Here is a 21081-nt window from a genome sequence, read left to right on the forward strand (position 1 = left end):
AGTCAAGTTGACCTTAGCCTATAAATGTTTTCTTTCATGTTAAGATACCCATTTTTAAGTCAAATCACTTAATTATAAGGACAATACGACTTCATTGAAAAGTTTATCGACTTTTGGACAAGGAAAATAACTTTATATTAGAGAAATGCGTCTTCTATGCTAAGCAAAATTTGTATTCGTATTTTAAAGACATGAAATCTTTGACCTCACGACAATATTTTTTTCAGTGTAGCTACAACCGAATTCCAACCAAGCTCTTCTCTGTGTGTATGAAGTTAAATTTTAAAATAGAAAAATTCAATTTTTTCAAAATCGTTAAAAGATAGACGAATGAAATTAACGTCAACAATAGCTCTTATTTTGATCTATCAGAATATGTAAACATTATATTCCGAATCCATTTCAGATTCGAGAAATTTTGAATGTAAAGTTAAATTTTAAAAATCTCAAATGACCCACTGGGGTGGACACGAAAAAGATAGGTTAATGAAACTAGTACCATATATAACCCTCGTCGAGAGCTATCTGAATATGTAAGCATTATATTCCAAATCCATTTCAGATTCGAGAAATTTTTAATGTAAATGTGAAGTGGCCCACTGTGCTGGGATATATATATATATATATATATATATATATATATATATATATATATATATATATATATATATATATATATATATATATATATATATATATATATATATATATATATATATATATATATATATATATATACATATATATATATATTTTTAAAAATTTAACTTTAATTCCAAAATTTCTCCAATCTGAAATGAATTCGTACAATGATGCTTATATATTCTGATAGGTCTAGATAAGAGCTATTATTGACGTTAATTTCATTCGCCTATCTTTTAACGATTTTGAAAAAAGAGAATTTTTCCATTTTAAAATTTAACTTCAAAAATACATGCGGTAGTTGAGACACTGCTATGTTATTTTCACAACATCTGTTGAGAGTCGAATCAAGAGAGCGACTCTCAGAGTAAAGTATGTTATTTTATATTAATAACAGCGAGGTTTAACACATATTGCTACGCAGTCACGGAGGAAAATTTCAAAAAGGAAAATATGTCGTAATTTATTATAATTTTGACAATATTTCAAAATAAATTTAGAATATAGCAATTATATATTCTGATACCTCTCGACGAGGGCTATATGTGGTACCAGTTTCATTGACCTATCTTTCTCCATTCCAGCACAGTGGGCCATTTCAGACTTTTTTTACTTTAATTTCAAAATTTCCCGAATCTGAAATGGATTCGGAATATAAGCCTATATATTCTTATAGCTCTCGACAAGGCCTATATGTGGTAGAAGTTTCATTTCGTGTCCAACACAGTGGGCCATTTTATATTTTTCAAATTTAAATTTAACTTTAATTTCAAAATTTCTTGAATCTGAAATGGATTTGGAATGTAATCATTATACATTCTAATAACTCTCGACGAGGGCTATATATGGAACCAGTTTCATTAGCCTATCATTCTCCATTCCAGCACAGTGGGCCGTTTCATATTTATAAAATTTTACTTTTGAATCAAAATTTCTCGAATCTGAAATGGACTTGGAATATAATGCTTATGTATTCTGATAGCTCTCGACGAAGGATATATGTGGTACCAGTTTCATTGATCTATCTTTTTCCATTCCAGCACAGTGGGCCATTTCAGATTTTTAAAATTTAATTTTAGAGTCAAAATTTCTCGAATCTGAAATAGATTCGGAATATAATTATTGTACATTCTAATAGCGCCCAACAATACCTATATGTGGTACCTGTTTCAGTTACCTATCTATTTGTAGTCCAGCACAGTGGGCCACTTTAGATTTTTATCATTTAGCTTTACATTCAAAATTGCTTGAATCTGAAATTGATTCGGAATACAACGGGTATATATTCTGATAGCTCTCGACGAGAGCTATATGTGGTACCAGTTTCATTAACATATGTTTTTCCATTCCAGCACAGTGGGCCATTTTAGATTTCTAAAATTTAACTTTTGAATCAAAATTTCTCGCATCTGAAATGAATTTGGAATATAACTCTTGTACTTTCTGATAGCACTCGACGAGAGCTAAATGTGGTACCAGTTTTATTCACCTATCTATCTCCAATTTCATACTTTAAACAAATCAATTTATTACCACTTATTTTTGCAAACATTCATTCTTTAACAGTTCTGAGATATATATTCCTAATATTCCTTTAAGTTACTTATTACTCAATGTGTTTTCTATTAGTATTGATTTGTGTTTTTAATTGTAATGCACATACAAGGCCATTTTTTAAGTTTTAATCTGAAACTAAATTCAAATGTGCAATTTTTTTTTTACATAAAAGAGCTCTGTTAACCTGTTAAAATTGCTCTGTTAAAGTTAAATTTTAAAATTTATCTTCACACACACCATTTGAAAAGTTTGTCATATCACACAACTTTGTTTCAACTTAACTAATTATCACGATTGAGTCACCGTAACCAGAAAAAGTAAAAAGCACTACGTACGAACAATAAAATATAGAGTTTCCACATAATTTTTTTCCAGATCATCCGCAAGGGATTCAACAAAATTACATACAAGTCTACGAAATTACAATTTCTCTGTTTTCCGACTGTTTTTTGTGTGAAACATAATAGATTCGGTGGAGATATTAGTCGGAAGGATTTAAGGAAACCGTCATTCAAAAGATTTATAAATATTTTGTAGTTTTGCGGTAAAAATATATTTATATTCAAATATATTTACAGTCAATATTATTCACTGGCAATTTTCATCCAAAATACAGTTTTTGCGATAGAATTTTTTGATATATCGTTCTCGTAAGCGGACAAATCTTCGAGAAGTTACAAACCAAAATTAATTCTTCGCGACCCAACAACGTATAGAGTAGCTGTAAATAATATAAAGTAGCTGTAAATAATCATACAGAGCGACGGCTACGCGTCGAAGATTTCTTTTTAATCATAATCAGATCGTGACATTCTGCCAAGAACTTGAAAATCAAAAGGCAGAGACACACAGAAAAAAAGGTGTCTTGTTAATTTTAGGACCAGTTTAACTTCCACATAGTTCAAAAAATTTACTGTAATATAGTTCATTTTTCGTAACCACTGCGAAAATTAACTTAGCTAAAGGAAAACTTATAAAAATTCAGTAAATGTTTTTTAGTTCACTAACTACGAAATGGGACGGATTTTTCCTTAAATAAATTTCCAATACAATAGTTAATGCATCGTTGATTGTATTATAAAAAGACATAGGCAATATAAAAATCTTACTACGAAATGTGGACAATTTACTAAGAAAAATTTTTGTATGGAAAAAAATTTTTGTAGTAAAAATTAACTTAACCACAGTACCGATTCGTATGGCGGCTTCCTACAGCTTATTTCGGTTTTTACTATAAGTTGGAGTATATTTCCTCACATTGAAAATTTTAGATAAAGTAGAATAAAAAGTAGTTAATTTAATCCTTGACGGGTGTATATAATTTTTTATGGATTCCTCGTAAATTTTGAATATATTTTACCTTATCCTATAGATAGAATACCAACTAATCAATAAACGTGATACTGGAAATTGAAGTGAGAAGAAATTATGAAATTATTGCATCATCTTTTTTTTGTTTGTGTTTGTTATTGCGATGATGTTATGGAATGTGTGTTGTTGGTATCTTTTGTGGTGATAGTTGTTTTGTTGCAATAGCGAGATCAGAAAGGGATCATGTGTGTGTGGAGTTGTTTTTCTTTACATATGTGTCCTTTATGACTATTTGTGTCTTTGAGTTTTATTGGTGCATTCAGTTCTGTTGATGCATTTATGAAGCGCACACGTGGTGCGCTTGCGTGCGGTATTTGTGTTTATTAATAAAAATACATTTATTTCGTAACATTTTAGAAACTGATAAGTGAATGGTGTGATGTTAGAGAAAACAAAAACACTTTATATTGATAAAAAATAAATAACTCTAAAATAAATCACATATTAAGAAACTGTATATTTCTATTAATAATTTAAAATTAGTGCGGTTTTAAATTGGTTTACATAAAAATATTCATAATGAGTGGTAATAAAATGATCTATATTTACTCTACATCTGGATCACAGTACAATTTTTTGAGTCTATATTTTTATGTTATAGCGAGTCCTTAAGGTGTGTACTAAGTTCGAGTTTAGGTGCTAAAATCAGAAATAAATCAGTAAGAAAAGTATAAAATTATACGCCTTCGATGCAAATTTAAATATAACTTGATGGAGAATAGCTCGAAACAAGTTTTTTATAAAGTTTATATTCTTTAAATGGATTACACGATTAAGAACAGAAAATCGTTTTTAAGCTTATGTAGAACACTGTTTTTTAATTTAATATGATGAAAATTATCGAAACAAGTTTTTTATAAAGTTTATATTCTTTAAATGGATTACACGATTAAGAACAGAAAATCGTTTTTAAGCTTATGTAGAACACTGTTTTTTAATTTAATATGATGAATTGTTTTCAAGTTATTCCAATATATATAGCGGAAGTGCCTTAATTTTGAACATAACCGTATATCTCAAAAAGTCGAGCTCTTAAAAAAACAAGTGTAAATTTGGATTCAGCAACCTCAAATTACTAAAAATTTGATATAAATTTTAAATGAACGCAAAAACGGTTCAATTTTGTTCCCATGTATTTCTAAAGAAAACTAATCATGAAAAATTGGGATTTTAGCCACTAAACTCGAACTTAATATCCACCATAAATACTAAATGCTATATTGACAAGTGGAAATTATATCTAATTTTATAATATTTTTATTTCATTTATATTCTGAGAAGGATTTCAAAAATGTCCCATTTGTGCATGGATATGATTCCACTAATGTAGTAATTGGATGATTTTTTTCAATGTGGTAAGTTTTTCGTCCATTTGTAATAAAGCCAAAATTTCTATTTATTAAAAATAATTTTCATTTGCAGGATGACAGCAAATCTAATGGTATTTTTTGGAATCTTCTTACTGTTTAATGCTAACTAAACTGATATCCCTCTTGGCTCTAAGAAAATTCTCTAGATCAATTCTCTAAAGATCAAAATACCATAGAATTTGATAATATTTTTATATTTCATATACCTTTTTAACTTCAGAGGCTTATGACGCAAATCCACACAACAAAAACTAGCGAAATCGGTGAAATTGGACAAAAATGAAATGAAAATAGCAACTTATGGCATATATCTTTCATATGGATAGAAAATGGAAATTGATATTAATTAGTTTCATTCTACTAACATAGAATATTACTCTTTTGAAGAAGCAATTACTAACTACCGAAAAGTAACAACATACAGCGTACAAATAAAAACATTTATTTTATTGTATATCATAAGCCATAGTTTTATGTAATATAATAATAATTTTTTGAAATAAAATACTGGTAGTTATGAAAAATTGTCTTATATTGTACGAAAAATTTCTTAGTTGTATACAGGCTTGTTGTACCTTTAATTCCTCAATTTATTTACTTCTTTGAAAATTATACTGATAAATAGTTTATTTGAAACCAATTTCTAAATATAGGATTCCCAAAAACTTGTTCATTTTTCCGGATAGCAGTAATATTTTGAATGAGTGTAAGTACATTCTTCCCTCAGCGTAGTAAGAATGAACTAAAATACGATGCAATACATAAACTTATTTATAAGAAAATCATTAACTTATCTAGATGAAAAAAATCTTTGGCGCCAAATCATGGTCATTCTTACTATGGGTTAGTTCATTTTTCGTAAACAATAGTAAACTTTTTTTTCGGTGCACTGTCGGTTCAGTTGCTAGAAATTAAAGATTTGGAGTTGGAAAGAAGGTGGCCACATCTAGTTGCGAGTTATGAGGCATTAATATTAGATGATGACGAAGAGGAACATGATTATAATTACGTTAATTGCCAAAAATTTGAAGAAGCTTGTGCTAAATATCAAAAATGCAAAGAAAGCATAATGATAGCTATTTGCTCTAAAACAAATAGTCAACAAGAAAATAGTGTCGATAATGTTCCGCCTTCTCTCAAATTGCCGCCCTGCGATACTCCACCTTTCGAGGGGGGATACTCTAAATGGCCAGTATTTAGATATCCACATTCGCGGTAAAACTCTAGGAGAAGCGAATGACATTGTAAAGAAATTTGAATTAACCGAGGCAAAGTTTAGTTTAGCGTGGGAGGCATTGAAAAATCACTACGAAAATAAACGTATATTGGTGAATCAACAGATGAAAAAGTTTTTTTTCGATTCAGTCTGTTACAAACGAGTCACCAAAGCCAATTCGACAAGTACAAAGCGCGATTAACGATAGTCTGGCGATTTTCAAGTCTTATGAAATAGCCGTCGATAATTGGGATCCTATCCTCATAAATATTGTTTCTTCGAAAATTCCCGACGACATGTTACGAGCCTGGGAAGATTCGTTGTCAAACCACAATCAATTGCCTTCGTGGCAACAAATGGACTCATTCCTATCAAATCGAATTGAGAAACCAGAGACAGTACATGATTTTCGAAAACCGAATACGAAAGAAAATCAAAATTCAAAATCCCAATCGCTTCATATCTCCGCGACGAATCAATATTTAAAAACAACGTGCAAGAAGTTCAATCAGAATCATTGGCTTATGTCTTGTAAACAGTTTAAAGCTTTGTCACCCGCTGACCGTACAAAATTCGCAATGGAAAACAAATATTGTCTAAATTGTCTTTCACCTAACCATTTCAAATCAGACTGCACCAGAAAGAGACGGTGCGCAAAATGCAAGCGAAAACACCATACAATGTTACACATTGATTCGAAACGTGATAAAACACAAGATGAATTTCAAGAGATTGAGTCTCGAAATCCTACGCAGGATGGGCCATCAACTTCAAAACAGGCACATGAAAATACATTTTTGAATACCACCGAGCCGGTGGAAGAAGTTAATACACTCTTTTCGCAAAATGAAAGTACAAGTATTTATGAACAGCGGGAATATTTTTGGAACATTGCGGAGAACTTTTTACAGTTAGGGCACTTCTAGATGCAGGGTCAGAGAGAAGTTTCCAAACGCATTCAACAGAGGTTGGCCATCCCGATGGATACCCATAACGCTCAGATTACAGGATTGGGTGGCACGGTCGTAAGCAGTTGCAAGGGGAAATGTATTCTAACTGTAAAGGCTCCGAAATCCGATTTCAAAATCATAATTAAAGCATTGGTCGTATCAAGTTTGGCTCATTTGTTGCCTTCGCGGCCAATTAAGACGACACTTCTCAATGAAGTAAAGGGTTTGAACCTCGCAGACCCATTGTTCCATATGCCAGCCCCAATCGATATGATCATCGGTAGCGACTACCTTCCGTTCATCAATAAAACGGGAACATTACTTCAGATTGGTGGTGGATTGGAGGCCCAAGAGTCTCAATTTAGCTGGTATCTTTCAGGTCCAGCAGATTCTGCAAAAGTTAACGAATTTTCAACGATAGTGTCTGCATCCGAGGCCTTAGCTCTACACGAGCAGCTAAAAAAGTTTTGGGAGTTAGAGGAAGTAGAGAAACCTCAAGCCGAATCCGACACTGACACATGGTGTGAGAATTTTTATAAATCAACGACTTATCGACAAAATGACGGTCGATATATAGTCCGACTACCCTTCAAACAGGAGTACCCGCATGAAATATTCCTGGGACACATGACATTCGCTCAATACGTTCGAATGGAAAAGAAGTTAAGTAAAACGCAACAACTAAAGCACAAATATGATAAAGTTCTTCGCGAATATGAGAAGTTAGCCCACATGGCATTACTACAATCGAATGAAGAAATCGGCGACAATGAACCGAACTATTTTCTTCCTCATAACGCATTGTTCGCCCAGAAAGCAAGTCCACAAAAGTCCGTGTGGTGTTAAACGAGTCGCAAAGGATTTCCAGTGGACATTCTTTAAACTGGGACAATTTTGCAACAAAAAGTAAAAGTCCTACAAAACTGGCGCCACTATCAATTCGTATTCAAGAGCGACGTATTATCAGCCGCTCACTTTGGCGGAAGCCAAAGTCAAACAAAATCAACTCGTAACTTTTAGTTACTCGGGGTGTACCTCAAGGGTCCATACTGGGACCCCTTCTATTCACCTTGTATGCAAATGATTTGCCAAATCAATTACAATTTTGCAAAATACATCTGTATGCCGATGATGCTCAAATGTACTTAGCAGGCGATATAAACAAGTTACAGGAAACTGTTAGAAACATAAATTTGGATTTGCAAAGAGTCCATAAATGGGCATGCGCAAATGGCTTAAGCTTAAATCCATCGAAGTCAAAGTGCATTTTAATAAAGAAAAAATCACTGAAAATCAGTTTGAATGTTGACATAATTCTAAACAACGAAAGAATCGAAATTGTTGAAAATGCCAAAAACCTCGGTATATGTTTCAATTCGTCACTTACATGGTCCACTCATATTGGAAATATAATTGGATCAGCTTACAACAAACTGCGCGTTCTTTGGAATACACAATATTATACACCACAAAAAACTCGAACCTTGATTGTGAAGTCTTATATAATGCCTACCATACTGTATGGATGCGAGCTTTTTTCAAACACTGACGCAAACAGCAAGCAAAAACTCAATCTTCTATTTAATAACATAACAAGGTATGTCTATGGCTTGAGGAAATATGATCACATATCTACTTTCAAAACTAAAATATATGGTGTATCCTTTGAAACTCTTTTAAAAAGTAAAGCCTTGTGTTGTTTGCACAAGATTATACATCACAATGAACCAGATTACCTATACGAAAGATTGATTTTCTGTAGGTCAAACAGAGGGAAGAAGCTGGTACCTTTTCGACACCAAAGTTTAACATCAGAGTGGCAGTTCTTTATTCACGCTGTGCGTCTCTGGAATGCCCTACCATCAACACTACAAACCATCAGCAACACCTATCAATTCAAAACAAAAATATATAACTACTTTTTAAATACTTAGAATTTTACTGTTACGTTTAATTTGTTTGTGATTATATAAATTGTATTAGTTTTACATATTATATACCTAATTTTGCTGAACCATATAACTTAATCAATATATATTCCTATGCTATAATTATAAGATTTATATCTTGTTGTATAGGAAATTCGCATAAATAAAATAAATAAAAATAAAAATAAAATAAAAGTTCTTTCATCCCCGGGAGTTCCTCTTAAAAAGATTAATTTCAAAAGAAAAGCTCGTTTACAAAGCTGGCCCCGGGAAGATCTTCTAGACGAAGACAGCGACATGAAAACAATCGAAACACAACCCCATGAAAAGTGGCCGGAGCCACTCACATTCGTGCCAACAGATTTGTGGGTTCCTACCTTTCGCACCACAAACGACGGAGAAGATGTGATTTTAAGATTTTCGTCACTCAATCGCTGTCTACGAGTCTTCTGCTATATGTTCCGATTCTATAACGCCTGGAAAAGAAAAATAGTCACCAATAACAATTTTCTACGTCAAGAAGAAATGTTATTTGTAGAACATCGTCTCATTCTTCTATCACAACACACTACATTTCCAAGAAAAATGGGAATCTACGAGTTAAACGAAGAGTATATAATCAAAACAGACACCTCCCCGTTCATCCATTTATCGGCGATAAAGTTCATCTCCTGCGCGGAGCACCAATCATCGCCACACCTGAAATATCTCACGACGTTCCAGAAAACTCGTTATCGTTACTGAATTGCTGGGAACGACTAAAATCTCTCCACCGAATCTTCGCGCATCGGTGGAAATCTAAATACATTATCGAACATCAACAGAGAGCAAAGTGGATATCAAACAATAATAATATTCGGTCATATGATTTTACAGTCACCACCGAACGGCGAATTGTGAAAGTACACTTTTTATTGATTTTACATTAATTTCATCTTTCTTTTATTTAATAATTCCTTATTCTCTTAAGTTTTGAATATTTTGTTCTCTAAGAGAATGTTTGTCATGTTTTCTTTATTTAAGTTTATCGAATTTCATTTTCTACTTTTATTTATTATTATACCCTTCATCACTACTGTGGTACAGGGTATAATAAGTTTGTGCATTTGTATGTAACGCCAAGAAGGAAAATTCTGAGACCCATCGTTTAGTATACCGATCGAGAATTAAATTCTGAGTCGATTTAGCGATGTCCGTCTGTCTGTCTGTCCGTCTGTCCGTCTGTCTGTCTATCTGTTGATGTATTTTTGTGTGCAAAGTACAGCTTGCAGTTTTAGTCCGATTGTCCTAAAATTTGGTATAGGGTCCTGTTTCGGCTCAAAGACGATCCCTATTGATTTTGAAAATCGGTTCAGATTTAGATATAGCTGCCATATATATTTTGCACCGATCTGGTCATAATTGGCGTGTATATCAACCGATCTTCCTCAAATTCCGTACATCAGAATATTTTATGAGTCTCCAAAAACTTGCAAAATATCAGCTAAATCGGTTCAGATTTAGATATAGCTCCCATATATAGCTTTCGCCCGATTTACACTCATTTGCCCACAGAGGCCAATTTTTTGCACAGGGAGTAGAATTAGCATTGTAGCTATACGTGCCAAATTTGGTTGAAATCGGTTCAGATTTAGATATATCTCCCATATATAGCTGTCGCCCGATTTACACTCATATGACCACAGAGGCCAATTTTTAACTCCGATTTAGTTGAAATTTTGCACAGGGAGTAGAATTAGCATTGTAGCTATGCAAATTTGGTTGACATCGGTTCAGATTTAGATTTAGCTCCCATATATATGTTTTTCTGATTTCGACCAACATTTTCCTTGTAAAATCGCAACTCTTAGTCGAAAAGTTGTAAAAATAACTCTAATTTTCCTAAACTTCTAATACATATATATCGAGCGATAAATCATAAATAAACTTTTGCGAAGTTTCCTTAAAATTGCTTCAGATTTAAATGGTTCCCATATTTTTTACTAAAATTGTGTTCCACCCTAGTGCATTAGCCAACTTAAATTTTGAGTCTATAGATTTTGTAGAAGTCTATCAAATTCTGTCCAAATCGAGTGATATTTAAATGTATGTATTTGGGACAAACCTTTATATATAGCCCCGAACACATTTGACGGATGTGATATGGTATGGAATATTTAGATCTACAAAGTGGTGCAGGGTATAATATAGTCGGCCGCCCGACTTTAGACTTTCCCTACTTGTTTTTCTATTGTTTTCGTTAAGTTTTACCGTGTTACCGGAATTTGTAAATGAACTTTGAATTTTCTCTATTAGAGTTTAGTTACGGTTGGAATGTTAAACGAATAGGTCACGAAGACCAATAAATTCTTAGAAATGAAAATTAAACGAACGTACTTTCTTTAAGAAAGGTTTAGGCTTCGCGCTATACGACGTGCGCGATAACCAAACGAAACCAAACTCAAAAGCCCTTATGTTCATCAACGTGTGAAATAAGGCATTACAATATAAAACCCCCATAAGCCCTTTCAATCTATAACGCGTAGGTTGAAAGGCAAATTTACAAATATTTTTGGTTGTGTTTTGTGTCTCGGCGAAGTTTTTGCTGCAAATTTCAAATTCGAATTTATCTTCACACACATGCTCATGTATGGGATTGATACAATCCATACTGCTTTTCCTAAAAGAAGAGTAACGTTTTCCAATTGTAATGGCCTTTTTTTTTGAAAATTTATTTTGCCCATTATAGATTTTCATTCTTTTAGTATAGAAAATTTTCAACGGAAAGTTGTCTAATAAATCTTACAATATGACAATTTTTTTTTATCGCATGCGATATTCGTCATGATGTTCTTACCATGACAAATGATTTTGGCGGATACTTCTGTCAACGTCAAGAAACCGAGCCTAGACCGCTCATAGGAAAAGAAAAGACTTCCTTCTTAATTTGGCAGCCGAGCGAGGAAGTTCAATCATTTTAACTACAAAAAAATCCTTCAAGAATTTTTGCAGTGTCATAGTGATATCAAGTGTTCGAAGTGAGAAAATAACTTCATTTCAATCGTTTTGTTATCTTTAGCCTAGATATTTCAGAAACCAAGGTAAAATTTGAAATATTTTACGTAGTTTAATTTCCTCCTTAAAAGCTCTTTTTCCGTAAAGGTTTCTGATCATAAAATCTTGGTCCATATCGTTCAATCCAATCCTGAATATCATCTAGGTGCTGTGAACGAATAAAATATTTTTTCCATAATTTTTGCAAAATTATTTCGATTGCAAAAAAAGGAAAAAAAAAAGGAAAAAATCCACCAAAACCCAGGAAGAGAACAGCGTGGATGCTGGGAATATACAACAATACTCTCCCACGTCCACTGAAAAAAACTGAAATTCCTACAGAGATAACCCAACAAACCACGTGGAACATAACGTTGAATTGCGGCCATCACTTCATCATTGCCAACATTTCCCAGTATACGTTTGAACGTTTAACCTGGATTTCTTTGATAAAAAAATTGTTTGAACAACCTCTACTCTACTGGTTGAGAAAATGCCATAGAATATCCAAATTATCATACGAGAAAATATATCCTTGAGCCAGGATATATCTATATAATTTTCTTGAAACAATAACCTGGCCATCACATAGTTTCTGGCCATAATATAAAAGCGGCAGCGAAATTTTCGTTACTTTGGGTTTGCTGGGTTCATCAAAAACAATCCACAAAGAAACACAAAACCTGTAATGAGATTATGCGTTTTTATTAATCTCACTTTAAATGAGATCAATTAGTTTCTTTTAAGTACCGTTTGTCGAATTGGAATCAGCTAACATTTTTGCTATGATCAGTCTAAAGTAGAATAGAAACGTGTCAGTCGAAGTCAACATAATACCCAAAATTTATGGAAGAATTTTCTTTGAAAAAAAAAAATATTAATATTAATATAAAAAAATCGTAATATCAATAGAAAAGTTACAATTTTATTAAATGTATCCTACTTAAACCAAGGTGATTTTAATTTGTCCAATTTTGTGCCCAAAGTGATTTATTAACTCCCACGTGGCTAACGAAATTTCCATAAAGTTAGTGAAATATGAAAAAAATAATTTGAAAATGCTACAGTTGCTAAACATTTAAAAGAAATGCAATAATTTAAACCGATCAAGTGTTGTTGCTAGTTAAAATCCTAAAAAAATTGTCATAATGACGATTAAATCATTTTAATTTATTCTTAGTACACGCGAAGCTTATAAACCACTTTGGAATCGTTTGATATACCATATTATATGTAGAATTAAGATAGACTTTTTATTTAGAAAGTCCATCAATCGCTAATTAAGTTTTGCCTATGTTGGGATCAAAATGATCATTAACACGTAATATAATCATCATACCTCACATTCCATCAGCATTTTGTACCAGACATCATATGGAGTAGAAAAGGCCTCTTCGAACTTCAACCGATGTAATGGTAAGTCATTTTACAACAACACATTAATATTTTAATTAAGAGAAGTTAGTGATGAGGTGTGGACAGACACCAAGAAAGAGAGTAATAGGAGAGTAGTAATGCTGAGTATGCGCTCGTGTTATGAAAAGAAATGAAACATGATTCTCTGAGTTTATAATTATTACGTGTTTTGGTTGCATTTTTTTTATTCATTTTTATTTGTCACTCTCTCACCCTCTTTCATGGTTTCTATTTTGTTTTATAAAAATTATTTGTTTTGATTTTGCTATGCTTTTAAAGAAAAGATACTTTCTATAGCATAACCAAATGAAAGAAAGGCATTGATGCATTACACTAGTCTCCCAAAAGTATTCCTACACTAAATTCAATAACTACATTTCGATTTATATTTTTTTTATATATTATTCGTAAATATTAGTTATAGTATTCGTTGCATAAAATTCAATATTGAACGGTGTTATATTTAAAATTTATAATCTGGAAAAATATAGATATGGATCTTTTGTTAAATAAATTATTGATATGAATATTATGGATTTCTAATTGAACAGTTTTGAGTTTCCAATGATTTCGATTATGAGGATGAAATAGGTATCTTTTGAACGTTTGTATATGGGGTTCTAGAGAAATGTTTTACGCCACTAGAACCAAGGTTGGGTGGGTTTTGAGGCGTGGCTCTCCGTTACCAGCAAGGAGATGCTTTTCTTTACAGCCAGTTTGTATCAGTACTTTTCTTTAGATTGTCCCATAGTTTTGATTACTACTATATATTGGGGCATTTGTTTTGTCATGGTAGTAATGTTGGTCCAAATTAGAGTTCGTAAATAAAAAGGGAGTCCATATATTATTATTGCAATGTTAAACTGTAGATTAATAGGAAAGGACAGAACCCCCCTACAACCGACTGCCGGCTAGCATGTTAAAGGCTCCCGTAGTCCTACTCCGATTTTTCTATTATGAAGCTTTAGATTTTTATCCAAAGTAATAAAATGAATTAGTTATTCCACAAATTTGATATAACACAGTGTGTTCATTACAATAATTGGCGCCCAACGTGGGGCCGAAGAGATTTTATATCCTCTTCTGCTCTGAATTTTCTTTAAATATTTGTTAGATTTCATTATTCAAAATATAGGTTAAGTAAAGGGACGGAATTTGGAAACTGTTCGAATAGAGTTTAGCTTTTATAGGAATTTAGTAACTTGAGGTATTTGTGTTCGAGTTTACTAACCATAAAATAACTAAATTTGTTGTCAAATAGTTTCTGGATTAAATCTCAAAATTTTGCTTATATTTTGCCTGTTTGAATGTGATTAAATTTATTTTGGATTTGACTTAGTTATAGGCTGCTAATAGTCATCAGGATTACAACGATTTAGCTGACTGCAATTCGTTGTCCGAGTCTTTTAGTGAATCTAGTGTCAAATGAAAGATTAGCCCGTTTGGCAAATTTAAATTTATTTATTCCTGAAGAACAGGGTCCATAGAATGGTTTTGCTTTCCTTATTGAGTAGCTGGCTAATAATACCTATTTCTTACTCGAATCGTTATCATGGAAACTCAAATCGATATAAATTTTATATAAAACCTAATTCTTTGGAGTTAAAAGAGTGTTGACACCATTCCACTGTTTTAATTTTTGATGTTTTTTTTTTTACCTTTGGGAAAATTTCGTAGATTTGGAAAACCAATATTTATTGTAGTTATTTGCTTTGGAATATCAATTATTTCGAATTTATTAAACGATATTTTATCATGTCTGTTGAGAGAACTCCACCACGTTCATCCATGGCTGGATCGGATCCAGTGAATATTTGTTCCATTTGTTCAGAGAGTATGTTAGGAGACCAGAATTGTGTCCTTATTCAAGGATGTTTGCATACGTTCCATAAAGTATGTATTGAGTCGGTTCTATCGGACACCAATGAGTGTCCTATTTGCAAGAGACCTTGCCAAATGTCTGAATTGCGGACGAATACATTTTCAGCTGTTAATCCTCCAATGGTAGATAGTCCTTTAGCCATAGGGATAAAAAATCCGACTGTTGGCTTGAAACCTCCACCCAAGGGGAGAGGTCGTGGAGGTAAAACGTACTATACGAGAAGTTCCATTCGTGCTGCTTTTCCAGAGGCACGAGAAAGTCTCGACAATTCACGGGAAGCTTCGTCTGCTCCGATTTTAGAAGATCCTTCTACAGATGAAAGGACTTCAACACAACGGGGTAACGAAACCGCTCAGCAAAATGTGTCTTCGAATGTGGATTATAACTACATTGGTAGGATGATTGAACAAAGTATTTCTCGAATGCTAAGTACTCTTAATGTTTCGGGTGCTAGGGAGCGAAATGCGCATCTTAATGTGCAAACGAATAGAATGTCTGAAAGTGCAATTGGGACAAGTCAATTGAGTCAGGGAGCTCAATATAACACTAGGGTTCATAACTCGAATTCTCCTGGACAGTCTCATGATTTAAATGGTAGTGGTAATATGAACACGCCTTCTTCGCTTCGAATCCCATTTACCATAGATAAAATTTCATCGATTATTCAAGGATGGAACCTTAGATTCGACGGTTCACCAAATGGTTTAACCGTAGATGAATTTTTATACAGAGTACGAATTTTGACATTGGATCATTTTGACGGGGACTTTTCTTTAATTTGTAGAAATTTACAATTGTTGTTATCGGGTAGGGCCAGAGAATGGTTATGGCGATATAGGAAACAGGTGGACATAATTCAATGGAATGAATTTTGTCAGGCTGTTCGCTCACAATATGGTGAATACAAAACAGCATCTGATCTTCGCGAAGAAATTCGCAACAGAAAACAAAAACCCGGAGAATCTTTTGATGTTTTCTTTGATGCCATTTCGGCAATTATTGATCGGCTAGATACACCCATGAGCGAGGCAGAGGCTGTGGAAACATTGACCCGAAATCTCCGTGCTGAGATACGGCAGGATTTACTGTATGTGTCAATAAAATCTCTTTCTCAGTTACGTCAACTTGTTCATAAACGAGAGAATTTTTTAAGTGACGAACACGTACGACGTAGTCTTGCTGTTCGAAATCTTAATCCCCCTCCAGTGCGTAGACAGATTGCGGAGTTGGACACCGAACTTTTAAATGATTTTGACTATTCAGATCAGAATGTATCTATTGATGCTTTACAAGGAGGTCCTAGCTCGAAATGTTGGAACTGTGATGGTGATGGACACCATTGGCAGGATTGCCTTAAGAGTCGGCAAATATTTTGCTACGGCTGTGGTACAAAGCAAGTGTATAAACCCAACTGTACAAGCTGTCAAAATAAGAAAAAGTCGATTTCAAAAAACTATCAATCCACTGTTCCGCCCAAGGAACACCAATAGAGTCTAGTTCCGACGATAAACTTTCTCAAAACTCAAATTCACCTCCGCAGGACAATTTAAGTCCTGTGGAAAATGTCTCTATTTTAAAAAGAACAGAGGAGAAAGATCATATTAATAATTTTACGAATTCTAAAATATTATTTCCAACACAACCCTATCATAAACGAATGGAAAATTATATTGCACGACGGAATGATATTTTTAATGTGTCATCTCTTTGTCAATCGGATAAGAGAAAACCCAAACGTTCTACAATACGATTACGATTATTTTACAAAAGACGTAAAATCTCACAGGGAATTCATATCTCTACAATTGTGACAAATCCAAAGGACATGCGTTATTACGCCAATGTATCCTTTTTTGACAAAAAGGAATATGGTTTGATAGATACAGGAGCCAATATTAGTTGTCTTGGCGCTGATCTGGCTACTGGAAATTATCACCATTGCGAAAGTTACACGAAATGCAAGACTTATGCTAAAACAGCCGATGGTACACCTCTTGTTATAACAGGATGGTTGGATATCGATGTGACGTTCAAGGACCAGACGAGACGAATGAAACTGTATGTTATACCTTCTATATCCCAACGGGTCATTTTAGGAGTAGATTTTTGTAGAATTTTTAAAATATTTCCTAATATGATAGGGGCTGTGGATATATTGGGTGGAAGTTCAATTGATTGTCTTTCGGGCTTAACAAATCTAAAAGATGAGTCGAATGATATTCATTCTAGCACCGAAGTGTGTGACGAGATGTTTTACCCTCTCACCACATCTCAGCGCTCTCAATTAAATACTGTAATTTCATTTTTTCCGGACTTTGAAAAACAGGGCTTGGGCCGGACTAGCTTAATTAAACATCAAATTGATGTAAGCGATTCTAAGCCAATTAAGCAACGACACTACCCAGTCTCACCAGCTATAGAACAACTTATGTTCAAAGAGGTTGATCGGATGCTAGCTCTAGGGGTGATCGAACCCTCTTCGTCCCCCTGGAGTTCCCCCATGAGACTGGTAGTGAAACCCAATAAGATTCGCTTATGCTTAGACGCCCGAAAGGTGAACTCTGTCACAGTAAAGGATGCATATCCTTTACCGTCGATTGAAGGAATATTCTCGCGATTACCTAAAGCCAATTTAATAACAAAATTGGACTTAAAGGATGCATATTGGCAGATTGCCCTTGATGAGTCATCTAAGCCATTAACAGCCTTCACAGTGCCTGGGAGGCCGTTGTACCAGTTCGTGGTTATGCCATTTGGGCTGTGCAACGCCCCCCAGACAATGTGTAGGCTGATGGATCAAATAATCCCACCAGATTTACGAAACTGTGTGTTTGGATATTTAGATGACTTAGTCATTGTTAGTAAGGACTTCGATACACACCTGGAAATTCTTATGCGTATAGCTTCTCAATTCAAAAAAGCTAACCTCACCTTAAATGTTGGCAAAAGTAAGTTTTGTGTTACCAGGGTGAACTACTTAGGTTACATTATAGGAAATGGGGGCATTACAACAGATAACGAAAAAATTAGTGCTATAACTAACTGGCCTGTACCTAAAACGCTTCGCCAAGTGCGAGGATTTTTAGGGCTCGCGGGATGGTACCGCCGGTTTATAGCTAATTTTTCCGACGTTGTATTCCCAATAACCGAGTTGGTATCGAACAAAAAGAAATTTGTATGGACTGAACAGGCGCAGTTGGCTTTCGAGCGAATAAAAAAGCTTCTTACCACTGCACCCGTGTTAATCAATCCAGACTTTGAGAAAAAGTTTTATTTGCATTGCGACGCTAGCGACTTTGGAATTGGTGCCGTCTTAGTGCAACTAGACGAGGCAGACCACGAGCGTCCAATAGCTTTTATGAGTCGCAAACTCAACACAGCACAGAGAAATTACAGCGTCACAGAGCGTGAATGCTTAGCCGCTCTGGAAGCTGTGAAAAAGTTTCGATGCTATCTAGAAATGCAAGATTTCGAAATTGTCACCGACCACGCGAGTCTTGTTTGGCTTATGCGTCAACCAAACCTGACCGGAAGACTGGCGAGGTGGGCATTATACCTTCAAGGCTACAAATTTACTGTCAGTCACCGGAAGGGAAAGGATAACGTGGTACCGGATGCCCTATCGCGTATTCCTGAGGCCGAAATTGCAACTCTAGATAACATCGAACCTGAAATAGACTTGAATTCCGATCATTTCCGCAGTGATGAGTACGACGATTTAAAGAAGAAAATTTGTTCTGATGAAGGAAAATATCCGGATATGAAGGTAGTTGACGATTTTGTGTACATACGTACAGATCATTATACTGGTGATGAGTTACAGGAACGTCAAGCCTGGAAACTATGGATTCCTTCGGGGTTAAGAAGACAAGTTATTAGTAGGTTTCATGATTCGGTGATCGCTTGTCATGGTGGGATAGCGAAAACCCTAGATCTGATTAGAAGGAACTTTTTCTGGCCAGGTATGGTACGGGATGTACGCCGTTATATTAGAGACTGTGAGACATGCAAGTCAACAAAGGCTCCGAATTTTGTTATGAAGCCTCCAATGGGAAAGGCCACCACATCCATTCGTCCCTTCCAGCGACTTTATATAGATATCCTGGGACCATATCCAAGAAGTCGGAGTGGATACATTGGGTTATTAATTGTCTTGGACCATCTGTCCAAATTTCATTGGGTTTGTCCCTTAAAAAAATTCACATCATCGATTATCCAAGAATTTTTGGAGAAGCAAATTTTTCATGTGTTTGGGGTGCCCGAAGTGGTTGTTAGCGATAACGGCAGCCAGTTTAGGGCAAATGATTTCAATGCCTTTTTGACCAAATACGGCATAATTCATACATATACCGCATTCTATTCCCCTCAAGCAAACGCCTCTGAGCGTGTAAATAGATCGCTCATTGCTGGTATTAGAGCGTTTTTGAAACAGGATCATAAGCTTTGGGACCAAAATTTAAGCTCCATATGTTGTGCATTGAGAAATAGTGTTCACCAATCCATTCAAGTATCGCCATATCACGCAATCTTCGGATTCGATATGATAACACATGCATCTTCATATAATTTGCTCCGACAACTTAATATGCTTGATGAACCTTGTGCTCGAATTTCTCGGGATGATGGTTTACAATCCCTGAGGCATGATATAAGACGGCATATAAAGACTGCGTATGAAAAGAATAGAGAAACTTATAATCTTCGAACCCGGTTACCAAAATTCGAAGTGGGAGACACGGTTTTCCGAAAAAATTTTGCTCAGAGCAGCGCTGAGAAATCATTTAACGCCAAACTTGCACCCATGTTTCTTAAAGCAAAAATACCGGAAAAGCTAGGTAATCATTATTATGTTTTGGCCGATATGGATAATAAACCAATAGGTACTTACCATGCAAAAGATATTCGTCCTTAAAAAGTCCTTTTTCCGACTAATTTGTTTACGAATATCGTCCAAATTATTCGGTTTTGTAATGGCCTTTTTTTTTGAAAATTTATTTTGCCCATTATAGATTTTCATTCTTTTAGTATAGAAAATTTTCAACGGAAAGTTGTCTAATAAATCTTACAATATGACAATTTTTTTTTATCGCATGCGATATTCGTCATGATGTTCTTACCATGACAAATGATTTTGGCGGATACTTCTGTCAACGTCAAGAAACCGAGCCTAGACCGCTCATAGGAAAAGAAAAGACTTCCTTCTTAATTTGGCAGCCGAGCGAGGAAGTTCAATCATTTTAACTACAAAAAAATCCTTCAAGAATTTTTGCAGTGTCATAGTGATATCAAGTGTTCGAAGTGAGAAAATAACTTCATTTCAATCGTTTTGTTATCTTTAGCCTAGATATTTCAGAAACCAAGGTAAAATTTGAAATATTTTACGTAGTTTAATTTCCTCCTTAAAAGCTCTTTTTCCGTAAAGGTTTCTGATCATAAAATCTTGGTCCATATCGTTCAATCCAATCCTGAATATCATCTAGGTGCTGTGAACGAATAAAATATTTTTTCCATAATTTTTGCAAAATTATTTCGATTGCAAAAAAAGGAAAAAAAAAGGAAAAAATCCACCAAAACCCAGGAAGAGAACAGCGTGGATGCTGGGAATATACAACAATACTCTCCCACGTCCACTGAAAAAAACTGAAATTCCTACAGAGATAACCCAACAAACCACGTGGAACATAACGTTGAATTGCGGCCATCACTTCATCATTGC

The 21081-nt window shown here is 34.3% G+C and overlaps 3 protein-coding genes across 6 annotated transcripts in view; 2 read left to right on the forward strand and 1 right to left on the reverse strand.

The window, feature by feature from the left end:
• Cad96Ca (tyrosine kinase receptor Cad96Ca) overlaps positions 1-21081 on the reverse strand; it is a 295767-nt gene that overhangs the window by 247391 nt on the left and 27295 nt on the right. The window lies entirely within an intron of this gene.
• Positions 1-21081, forward strand: part of LOC142221510 (uncharacterized) — a 549478-nt gene that overhangs the window by 238820 nt on the left and 289577 nt on the right. The gene's annotated exons all lie outside the window — the stretch shown is intronic.
• LOC142229448 (uncharacterized) lies at positions 7083-7952 on the forward strand. The gene has a single exon (XM_075300010.1). It carries the CDS (start codon positions 7083-7085, stop codon positions 7950-7952), a length of 870 nt encoding a protein of 289 aa, XP_075156125.1.

This window comes from Haematobia irritans, chromosome 1 (genome assembly GCF_050003625.1).
Source record: "Haematobia irritans isolate KBUSLIRL chromosome 1, ASM5000362v1, whole genome shotgun sequence".
Taxonomy (NCBI): Eukaryota; Metazoa; Arthropoda; class Insecta; order Diptera; family Muscidae; genus Haematobia; species Haematobia irritans.